Genomic DNA, 12,500 nt, shown 5'->3' with positions numbered 1-12,500 from the left:
CACACTGTAACACAAACCGACACACACACTGTAACACAAACCTACACACACTGCAACACAAACCAACACACACACTGTAACACAAACCTACACACACACTGTAACACAAACCTACACACACACTGTAACACAAACCAACACACACACTGTAACACAAACCTACACACACTGCAACACAAACCGACACACACACTGCAACACAAACCGACACACACACTGTAACACAAACCTACACACACACTGTAACACAAACCGACACACACTGTAACACAAACCGACACACACACTGTAACACAAACCTACACACACTGCAACACAAACCAACACACACACTGTAACACAAACCTACACACACACTGTAACACAAACCGACACACACACTGTAACACAAACCGACACACACACTGTAACACAAACCGACACACACACTGTAACACAAACCAACACACACTGTAACACAAACCAACACACACACTGCAACACAAACCGACACACACTGTAACACAAACCGACACACACACTGTAACACAAACCGACACACACACTGTAACACAAACCGACACACACACTGTAACACAAACCGACACACACACTGTAACACAAACCAACACACACTGTAACACAAACCAACACACACACTGCAACACAAACCGACACACACTGTAACACAAACCGACACACACACTGTAACACAAACCTACACACACACTGTAACACAAACCGACACACACTGTAACACAAACCGACACACACACTGTAACACAAACCTACACACACTGCAACACAAACCAACACACACACTGTAACACAAACCTACACACACACTGTAACACAAACCGACACACACACTGTAACACAAACCGACACACACACTGTAACACAAACCGACACACACACTGCAACACACGGCACCAGATGATAACACACACTAATACACTGTAACAAACACCATCATATTGTACCACACCAACACACTGCGGCGCACACTTTCAGTGTGAAGTAATAAATAAATCACTCACAGTGTGAGACGGAAACACCGACTGAAAGCAACATTTGAATTCCAACTGTGTGTGGGTGTTGGTGTGTGTGTGTGTGTGTGTGTGGGTGTTGGTGTGTGTGTGTGTGAGATGGTGTGTGTGTGTGTGTGTGTGTGTTGGTGTGTGAGATGGTGTGTGTGTGTGTGTGTTGGTGTGTGAGATGGTGTGTGTGTGTGTGTGTGTTGGTGTGTGAGATGGTGTGTGTGTGTGTGTGTGTGTGTGTGTTGGTGTGTGAGATGGTGTGTGTGTGTGTGTGTGTTGGTGTGTGAGATGGTGTGTGTGTGTGTGTGTGTGTGTGTGTTGGTGTGTGAGATGGTGTGTGTGTGTGTGTGTGTGTGTGTGTGTGTGTGTGTGTGTGTTGGTGTTATTGCCAGAAGTGTGTCTTTGCAGCTCGCTTTCATCTGGTGTTCAGTTCACATACAATTTCAGATTCATTACGTTGTTTGTCACTTTATTATATTACTGCGCTACCCGATACACTCATACACACATCACCGTGCTAGCACAGCCACCGCACGATGCTAATCACCTGTGTGTGTGTGTGTGTGTGTGTGCGAGAAGCCGACGATGGCAGATACGGTATAAATATATTTATTTGTGCTGCTGAGTGTAAAATGACTGAGGCTCAGGGTTGCACTCGGAGTTTTTACACATGACCTCACTTCCCGTGTCCTTTGTCCCTGTGATGTAGGTGTGTATCACATCACTGACAGATTCCATCTCCATTCCAAGATCAGCCCTTCCACATCTCCCCATCTCTGTCCCCACCCTGTCTCCATCTCCATTCACACCCATTCCCCATCACTGACCCCACCGTGTCCCACCATCTCATGTCCCTGCCAGGTCCCCATACAATCCCCTTCTGTCTCCACTCTGTCCCCATCTCCAACCCCATCCAAATCCGACCCCCATCCGTCTCCACCCTATCTAAATGAGTTTGAGTGGATAACTCTGGCAGTAAACACTGTGAGTAACGGCAGATATTTTATTTTAAGCTAAATTGTTATCTTAAGCGTGTCACTATTGTCTGAAGCGAGTCAGTGAGTCATGTAGAGGTCATCTGACCATAAAACTGCTTTACCACAGAGATATTAGGTTTGTGTGTGTCTGTGTGTGTGTGTGTGTGTGTGTGTGTGTGTCTGTGTGTGTGTGTGTGTGTGTTATCAGGGGGTGTAAAAGGACAGAACTGAAACATTTCTGTGGTGACACAGGAATGGTGATCAGCGTAGCTCACCACAGAAAAGTTTTCAATTCTGTCCTTTTACACTGCGGAACACACACTAATTAGGTCATGTTACTTCCTGTGTGTGTGTGTGTGTGTGTGTGTGTCTGTGCATGCGTGCACTGTATTGTTTGCTTTGGCACGTCACACACCCAGGTGTGATGGTGAAATTGTAGATCTCGCTATATGAGCCAATCATCACACACCAGCCAAAACCAAGATCTGCCTATCAGATGCCCCGGTTCAGCAGGCGAGCAGCCAATCACAGCTCAGGAATGCAGAGACAGTAACACAAGCTCCATGTGTGTGTGTGTGTGTGGTGTTGTTTTCAGAAGAAGATGGATTGCACTCATTTGTTTTTATGAGATAAGCTACCAGATACACACACACACACACACACACACACACACACACACACACACACACACTATACCTGAGCGTTTGGATCGCAGGATGATTTTCTCCTCCGCCTCTCTCTCCACTCTGATCTGTAGGGATGGACAGACGATAGGTTAGAGAGCACTATACATGTGTGTGTGTGTGTGTGAGTGAGAGAGAGGGGGGGGGGGGGGGGGGGGGGTGTCAGAGAAAGAGAGAGACCGGATGATGTTTGAATTTAACTCTTGGACAGAAGGTACACTATACAAAGAGACAGACAGACGGACATTTTAAACTGAATACAGCATGAGACAGACAGCCAGTCCAGACTGAAGCGGACGGAGTGACGTGTGCAGAGCGCTTGGTGTTCGTGAGAACTCTCGCTGCAGAGGTTTGGATGTGTTGCTATCAGACAGTAGTTTTATCTGGTGCGTAATCAGACAGTAGTTTTATCTGGTGCGTAATCAGACAGTAGTTTTATCTGGTGCGTAATCAGACAGTAGTTTTATCTGGTGCGTAATCAGACAGTTTTATCTGGTGCGTAATCAGACAGTAGTTTTATCTGGTGCGTAATCAGACAGTAGTTTTATCTGGTGCGTAATCAGACAGTAGTTTTATCTGGTTCGTAATCAGACAGTAGTTTTATCTGGTGCGTAATCAGACAGTAGTTTTATCTGGTTCGTAATCAGACAGTAGTTTTATCTGGTGCGTAATCAGACAGTAGTTTTATCTGGTGCGTAATCAGACAGTAGTTTTATCTGGTTCGTAATCAGACAGTAGTTTTATCTGGTGCGTAATCAGACAGTTTTATCTGGTGCGTAATCAGACAGTAGTTTTATCTGGTGCGTAATCAGACAGTAGTTTTATCTGGTGCGTAATCAGACAGTAGTTTTATCTGGTGCGTAATCAGACAGTAGTTTTATCTGGTGCGTAATCAGACAGTAGTTTTATCTGGTGCGTAATCAGACAGTAGTTTTATCTGGTGCGTAATCAGACAGTAGTTTTATCTGGTTCGTAATCAGACAGTAGTTTTATCTGGTTCGTATTCAGACAGTAGTTTTATCTGGTGCGTAATCAGACAGTAGTTTTATCTGGTGCGTAATCAGACAGTAGTTTTATCTGGTGCGTAATCAGACAGTTTTATCTGGTGCGTAATCAGACAGTAGTTTTATCTGGTGCGTAATCAGACAGTAGTTTTATCTGGTGCGTAATCAGACAGTAGTTTTATCTGGTGCGTAATCAGACAGTAGTTTTATCTGGTGCGTAATCAGACAGTAGTTTTATCTGGTGCGTAATCAGACAGTAGTTTTATCTGGTGCGTATTCAGACAGTAGTTTTATCTGGTGCGTAATCAGACAGTAGTTTTATCTGGTGCGTAATCAGACAGTAGTTTTATCTGGTGCGTAATCAGACAGTAGTTTTATCTGGTGCGTAATCAGACAGTAGTTTTATCTGGTTCGTAATCAGACAGTAGTTTTATCTGGTGCGTAATCAGACAGTAGTTTTATCTGGTTCGTATTCAGACAGTAGTTTTATCTGGTGCGTAATCAGACAGTAGTTTTATCTGGTGCGTAATCAGACAGTAGTTTTATATGGTGCGTAATCAGACAGTAGTTTTATCTGGTGCGTAATCAGACAGTAGTTTTATCTGGTTCGTATTCAGACAGTAGTTTTATCTGGTGCGTAATCAGACAGTAGTTTTATCTGGTGCGTAATCAGACAGTAGTTTTATCTGGTTCGTAATCAGACAGTAGTTTTATCTGGTTCGTAATCAGACAGTAGTTTTATCTGGTTCGTATTCAGACAGTAGTTTTATCTGGTGCGTAATCAGACAGTAGTTTTATCTGGTGCGTAATCAGACAGTAGTTTTATCTGGTTCGTAATCAGACAGTAGTTTTATCTGGTTCGTAATCAGACAGTAGTTTTATCTGGTGCGTAATCAGACAGTAGTTTTATCTGGTGCGTAATCAGACAGTAGTTTTATCTGGTGCGTAATCAGACAGTAGTTTTATATGGTGCGTAATCAGACAGTAGTTTTATCTGGTTCGTAATCAGACAGTAGTTTTATCTGGTGCGTAATCAGACAGTAGTTTTATCTGGTTCGTAATCAGACAGTAGTTTTATCTGGTGCGTAATCAGACAGTAGTTTTATCTGGTGCGTAATCAGACAGTAGTTTTATCTGGTTCGTAATCAGACAGTAGTTTTATCTGGTGCGTAATCAGACAGTAGTTTTATCTGGTGCGTAATCAGACAGTAGTTTTATATGGTGCGTAATCAGACAGTAGTTTTATCTGGTGCGTAATCAGACAGTAGTTTTATCTGGTTCGTATTCAGACAGTAGTTTTATCTGGTGCGTAATCAGACAGTAGTTTTATCTGGTGCGTAATCAGACAGTAGTTTTATCTGGTTCGTAATCAGACAGTAGTTTTATCTGGTTCGTATTCAGACAGTAGTTTTATCTGGTGCGTAATCAGACAGTAGTTTTATCTGGTGCGTAATCAGACAGTAGTTTTATCTGGTTCGTAATCAGACAGTAGTTTTATCTGGTGTGTAATCAGACAGTAGTTTTATCTGGTGCGTAATCAGACAGTAGTTTTATCTGGTGCGTAATCAGACAGTAGTTTTATATGGTGCGTAATCAGACAGTAGTTTTATCTGGTGCGTAATCAGACAGTAGTTTTATCTGGTGCGTAATCAGACAGTAGTTTTATCTGGTGCGTAATCAGACAGAAGTTTTATCTGGTGCGTAATCAGACAGAAGTTTTATCTGGTGCGTAATCAGACAGTAGTTTTATCTGGTGCGTAATCAGACAGTAGTTTTATCTGGTGCGTAATCAGACAGTAGTTTTATCTGGTGCGTAATCAGACAGAAGTTTTATCTGGTGTGTAATCAGACAGTTTTATCTGGTGCGTAATCAGACAGTAGTTTTATCTGGTGCGTAATCAGACAGTAGTTTTATCTGGTGCGTAATCAGACAGTAGTTTTATCTGGTTCGTAATCAGACAGTAGTTTTATCTGGTGCGTAATCAGACAGTAGTTTTATCTGGTTCGTAATCAGACAGTAGTTTTATCTGGTGCGTAATCAGACAGTAGTTTTATCTGGTTCGTATTCAGACAGTAGTTTTATCTGGTGCGTAATCAGACAGTAGTTTTATCTGGTGCGTAATCAGACAGTAGTTTTATCTGGTGCGTAATCAGACAGTAGTTTTATCTGGTGCGTAATCAGACAGTAGTTTTATCTGGTTCGTAATCAGACAGTAGTTTTATCTGGTGCGTAATCAGACAGTAGTTTTATCTGGTTCGTAATCAGACAGTAGTTTTATCTGGTGCGTAATCAGACAGTAGTTTTATCTGGTGCGTAATCAGACAGTAGTTTTATCTGGTGCGTAATCAGACAGTAGTTTTATCTGGTTCGTAATCAGACAGTAGTTTTATCTGGTGCGTAATCAGACAGTAGTTTTATCTGGTGCGTAATCAGACAGTAGTTTTATCTGGTGCGTAATCAGACAGTAGTTTTATCTGGTTCGTAATCAGACAGTAGTTTTATCTGGTGCGTAATCAGACAGTAGTTTTATCTGGTGCGTAATCAGACAGTAGTTTTATCTGGTGCGTAATCAGACAGTAGTTTTATCTGGTGCGTAATCAGACAGTAGTTTTATCTGGTGCGTAATCAGACAGTTTTATCTGGTGCGTAATCAGACAGTAGTTTTATCTGGTGTGTAATCAGACAGTAGTTTTATCTGGTGTGTAATCAGACAGTAGTTTTATCTGGTGCGTAATCAGACAGTAGTTTTATCTGGTTCGTAATCAGACAGTAGTTTTATCAACGGCGAAGGTGTTGAAGTCGTGCAGGGGTGCAGATGGAAGACAGCGGTTTGAGTCACGGTTCTGATGAGGGCTTCAGAAGTAAGAGCAGGTTGATGGTTTTAGAAAGTTCGGACAGATTTCCATCAGTAGTCACACAAATGTCAATATTTCTTATAAGTGTTTTTGTGGTCCAGAAACCACATCCTTAGTTTAATCAGCACTGAACGTGAGGAGATGACACACACACACACACACACACACACACACTGTTTAACCAGAATTCTACATCATTGATACAGGCAGTTAATGAGCTGATGGGAGGTGTTTCATCAAAACGTGCAGATGTATACATCCGGCTGTCATCAGCGTAGCAGTGATAACTGAGGCCATGACGACGGACGATCTGACCTAGTGGGAGAATGTAAATTATGAACAGTAGTGGACCTAGTACAGAGCCCTGGGGGATACCCTGAGCGAGAGGAGCAGCAGAGGAATTGTTTAGGATAGAGCAGTGCCAGTAATACCAATATCTGAAAGTCGGGAAAGTCGGGAGTGTTTTGTGGCGTGCAGTATCAAAATCAGAGCTCAGGTCAAGCGAGATCAGAATACTGAGAAATCCAGAGAGGAGGAGATCATTAATCACCTTCGAGCAGTGGAACACTCGAAACCCAGAATGGAAAGGGTCATAGAGATTATTAGCTGCAAGATGAGAGGCGACTTTGATTAAAAGACTTTAAGAAAACATACAGACGTTTAACATTTGTTCCTGTAACACAAACACACAGGTCACGCCGCCGAGCTGTCAGACTCCCAGTGATAAACACAGAATGTTCCAGAACGCTGGAGTAAACAGTGTCAACACTGATCCAGTGTGTTAACAACAGTCTAACAAACCTGGACCAACCACAACGCAGTACGCTGACCACACGCTGACCACACGCTACTACAGACACACAGGGCAGTCGTAAAAACACAACACAATGGCAGACAGACACACAGACACACAGACAGACAGACAGACACGCTAGCTTTGATGGCGATGCTGATGTTTCCCAATATAGCAGAATGTTAGTTGTGTTAGCGGTTTCTGCTAAATGTAATAAAAGTGTGATGTTAGTTTTTTTTTTCCTGTAATTTCCCAACACATCTGAGGTAAATGTTGATGTTCTGGATGTTTCTGTCTCGTTTCCATGGTCACAATGTATTTACACTGCGTATAAATCCCTTCACCGCTACATCATTAGCCACATTTCCAGTAACAGTAGGGTGTTTTTCAGCGTCCAGACTTGCTAGTTGCCTAACAACAGCACTGTCAGAATTTGAACAGTGAACGTATCATGTGTTCGCTCTCCTACGTGGAAAACATGGCTTCACCGGCGCTCTGTTTGAAAAGTTGAGCCGTGTTTGTGTCCAAACTGAAACGTGAGCGAGTGATTGCGAGTAAACAAAGGTCACGCTAACCTAGCGTGCTAGCAGTGACGAAGCCAAATCCCAGACGAGATTCACCGGTCTGAAACGCTGACCGACGGGAGCAGCCGAGGAGCAGCCGAGGAGCAGACTGACGGGAGCAGTCGAGGAGCAGCCGAGGAGCTGACTGACGGGAGCAGCCGAGGAACTGACCGACGGGAGCAGTCAAGGAGCAGCCGAGTTGCTGACCGACGGGAGCAATCGAGGAGCTGACCGATGGGAGCAGTCGAGGAGCAGACCGACGGGGGCAGTCGAGGAGCTGACCGACGGGGGCAGTCGAGGAGCTGACCGACGGGGGCAGTCGAGGAGCTGACCGATGGGAGCAGTCGAGGAGCTGACCGACGGGGGCAGTCGAGGAGCTGACCAACGGGGGCAGTCGAGGAGCTGACCAACGGGGGCAGTCGAGGAACTGCCGAGGAGCTGACGAGGAGCTGACCGACGGGAGCAGTCGAGGAGCTGACCGACGGGGGCAGTCGAGGAGCTGACCGACGGGGGCAGTCGAGGAGCTGACCGACGGGGGCAGTCGAGGAACTGCCGAGGAGCAGACGAGGAGCAGCCGAGGAGCTGACAGGTAGAGACAGCAACAGAGCAGCTGCAGGTAATCATGGAGCTGTTCCAATAAAACACGATAAAAGATCCAGCTCTTAACGTAACGTGAGAATCGGCTCCGCAACGCCACGGTTTGAGAGTGTGTTTGACATCGGTTTCAGCATGTTCTCACCTCATCACACAACACACACACTCGGACAGCTGGGTCTGCGGTCTCCCGTCCACACACATGGACCACATGTGGTGTTCAACCCTGGACCAGACACACACACACACACACACACACACACAGACTACAGATGCTAATACTGCTGAATGAACACTGATTAGCCTCCTATCTGAATCGGCACTATAATAATCGTTCGACCCAAACACGGCCGTTTCTGATTACGAGCACGTCCACCATAAGAACCACTACAGTATTATGGGCTTTTCCAACCAATCCCAGTGCTAATGAAAAATACAGGATTCGCCCTGTTCCCCTCTTTTATTTAGACCATTCCCTGGTTGCTCGTCTTCCCAGCGTTCCACTGCTTTCAGGATCTCTATCGTTTCCAATATTTGTCATTTTCATTTCCCATGATCCCACTGTTGCCTCGGTTCTCCTGTGTTCTCCACGTTACCTTGCTTTAAGTTTCTCCAGTGTTCCTGTTCTTTTCATGTTGTCCTTGGTGGCCCTAGCTTCCCATTGTTTCCATTTCTTCCCAAGTGTACCCTTGTGTCTGTCCTTCCCAGTGTCTGTTTGCCTCCAGTGTTCCCTTTTCCAGTGCTTCACAAGGGCAGCGGCGGCTCAGCGGCGGCTCAGCGGCGGCTCAGCGGCGGCTCAGCGGCGGCTCAGCGGCGGCTCAGCGGCGGCTCAGCGGCGGCTCAGCGGCGGCTCAGCGGCGGCTCAGCGGCGGCGGCTCTGGGTTACTGATCAGAAGGTCAGGGCTGCCACTGTTGGGCCCTTAACCCTCTCTCAGGGATTGATGAAAAGTATTTTGCCGTGACAAACGTAGGCTTTCTTCTTCTACTGATCATTGCCAGCACGTCCAGTGTTCCCTGGCTTCTGGTCTTCCCAGTCCTCCTTCATTTTAGGTGTCCCTGCTATTGTTTTCACTGTTTCGAGCACCCCATCATTTTCAGACTCTCCCGTGTGTCCTGGTGTCCAGCATTCCCATATTTTCCGTCTTCCCACTGTAGCGTTCCAATCCCTAGCACGAGCTTTCAGTGCACACTGTGACCCCTGTCTCCTGCCCCACACTGTACATAAATTACAAGCAACAGGTTTATCCACAACACACTCTGTGTGTCGATCACGGCCATGACATTTGTGTCATATTGAAGCGAGGCGTATAAACAGGACTGTGACCCGATGACTTCAGCCGTGCTGTTTGTATATTTGTTCGTGTTACCCAGAACTGCACGGAAACACACAATTCTGCAACATGCTCTTCGGGTTTCAGGACTTCCATAACTCTTTATATGTGTGTGTGTGTGTGTGTGTGTGTGTGTGTACACACGTGCGTGCATAGGATGCAAACCGAGACGACTTCAAACAGAAACTCTTGGCATGTTTAGCAAACGATTTTCAGACAGAATGTACCGCTCAGGACTGGGGTTCCCTCCCTCCTACTCATGCCGTCTTTCCCCCTCTCTCTCCCTCTATCACACTCTTTCTTTCAGTCTCTCTCTCACTCTCTTTTTGTGTCTCTTTTTTACCTCAGTGTCTGTCTCGCTCTCTCTCCATCTATCTCAATGTGATGTCTCTTTCTCTCTTTACATCTTTATCTTTTTCTTCCTGTCTCACTTTTTCGCTCATATTTTCACAGTGAGTCACCAGGTCTCCAAGCCGAGGAACTGAACTCTGAAAATCTTGTTCTAACACACACACACACACACACACAGGTCTTAAAAGGAATTAGGGAGTTGTGTAACTATTCCAGCACACTGACATTAGCAAGGCCTGAAATTATGTAAAACATCACAGGAGCGGATCTGGTCTCGAGCTGGAACGAATCTCTCCCTCACCCCATAAACTGAAACTTTAATCACTGACACATCACTGATCCATCACTGACCCATCACTGATCCATCACAGGTCCATCACAGACCCATCACAGACCCATCACTGGTCCATCACAGGTCCATCACAGACCCATCACTGATCCATCACAGACCCATCACAGGTCCATCACAGACCCATCACTGACCCATCACTGACCCGTCACAGGTCCATCACAGGTCCATCTCTGACCCATCACAGACCCATCACAGGTCCATCACAGACCCATCACTGACCCATCACAGACCCGTCACAGGTCCATCACAGGTCCATCTCTGACCCATCACAGGTCCATCTCTGACCCATCACTGATCCATCACAGGTCCATCTCTGACCCATCACAGGTCCATCACAGGTCCATCTCTGACCCATCACAGGTCCATCACAGGTCCATCAGTGATCCATCACTATGAGCTTGTCAACGCATCTTAATGAAAGCTTTGCTTCAGATCCCATTGTGCACATCACTATGGAGGAGATCTTCAGCAAAGTCATTCCAGACTTTCTCGGACACAGTGAGTTGCGTTCATGGAATTTTTCCCTCATAAACGCAAGATATCCTCTAAACACACCCACGTGGACTTGGAAGAATGCTGGGTAATTAGCTGATTAGGTTGGATCAGGTGTAGTAAAGTCGGTAAAACAGTAAAATATTGGGAGTAGGGTTACTCCAGGAGTAGGACTGGGAACCATTAAGGTAGGAGAATAGGGGAGGCATTTCATCCGCTAAAACCCTACCTAGAACCCTAGAATAACCCTAGACCCTATCTAATCCCTACCTAGAACCCTAGAATAACCCTAGACCCTATCTAAACCCTACCTGGAACCCTAGAATAACCCTAGACCCTATCTAAACCCTACCTAGAACCCTAGAATAACCCTAGACCCTATCTAAACCCTACCTAGAACCCTAGAATAACCCTAGACCCTATCTAAACCCTACCTGGAACCCTAGAATAACCCTAGACCCTATCTAAACCCTACCTAGAACCCTAGAATAACCCTAGACCCTATCTAAACCCTACCTGGAACCCTAGAATAACCCTAGACCCTATCTAAACCCTACCTGGAACCCTAGAATAACCCTAGACCCTATCTAAACCCTACCTGGAACCCTAGAATAACCCTAGACCCTATCTAAACCCTACCTGGAACCCTAGAATAACCCTAGACCCTATCTAAACCCTACCTGGAACCCTAGAATAACCCTAGACCCTATCTAAACCCTACCAAGAACCCTAGAATAACCCTAGACCCTATCTAAACCCTACCTAGAACCCTAGAATAACCCTAGACCCTATCTAAACCCTACCTAGAACCCTAGAATAACCCTAGACCCTATCTAAACCCTACCTGGAACCCTAGAATAACCCTAGACCCTATCTAAACCCTACCTAGAACCCTAGAATAACCCTAGACCCTATCTAAACCCTACCTGGAACCCTAGAATAACCCTAGACCCTATCTAAACCCTACCTGGAACCCTAGAATAACCCTAGACCCTATCTAAACCCTACCTGGAACCCTAGAATAACCCTAGACCCTATCTAAACCCTACCTGGAACCCTAGAATAACCCTAGACCCTATCTAAACCCTACCAAGAACCCTAGAATAACCCTAGACCCTATCTAAACCCTACCTGGAACCCTAGAATAAGAGTATCGGGAGGAATCGGATGAGTTGAGCTGAGCAGATGAAGGATACGGGGTTTTTATTCACAATCTTCTGATCAGTAGCTCAGAAAGGTACTGGATTCAGCACAAGCCCCTGGAGCTGCGAGAGTACCGTCTAAATCTGAAAATGCGAACACTCAGGACTTTAACTCCTGTCCATCTGTCCATCACCATGACGACCGACAGGACCTGGAGGAGGAGTGGCTGTGGGTCAGGGATCTGATCTGCTCTGCTCACACACACACACACACACACACACACACACACTCGCACACACACAGTCACTCACTCACTCACACACACTCACACACTCACTCACA

At 45.6% G+C, this 12,500-nt stretch overlaps 1 protein-coding gene across 4 annotated transcripts in view; it reads right to left on the bottom strand.

Annotated features, from left to right (window-relative positions):
* Window positions 1-12,500, bottom strand: part of eda (ectodysplasin A) — a 28,706-nt gene that overhangs the window by 7,684 nt on the left and 8,522 nt on the right. For all 4 annotated transcript variants that reach the window (XM_053679424.1, XM_053679422.1, XM_053679421.1 and 1 more), the window contains exon 2: window positions 2,693-2,747. In XM_053679424.1, coding sequence (XP_053535399.1) covers window positions 2,693-2,747 — 55 coding nt within the window. The remainder of the gene's footprint in view (window positions 1-2,692; window positions 2,748-12,500) is intronic.

Source organism: Ictalurus punctatus, unplaced genomic scaffold (genome assembly GCF_001660625.3).
Source record: "Ictalurus punctatus breed USDA103 unplaced genomic scaffold, Coco_2.0 tig00163742, whole genome shotgun sequence".
NCBI lineage: Eukaryota > Metazoa > Chordata > Actinopteri > Siluriformes > Ictaluridae > Ictalurus > Ictalurus punctatus.
The sequence above is the reverse complement of the archived record's forward strand: the minus strand, read 5'-3'. Positions and strand labels throughout refer to the sequence as shown.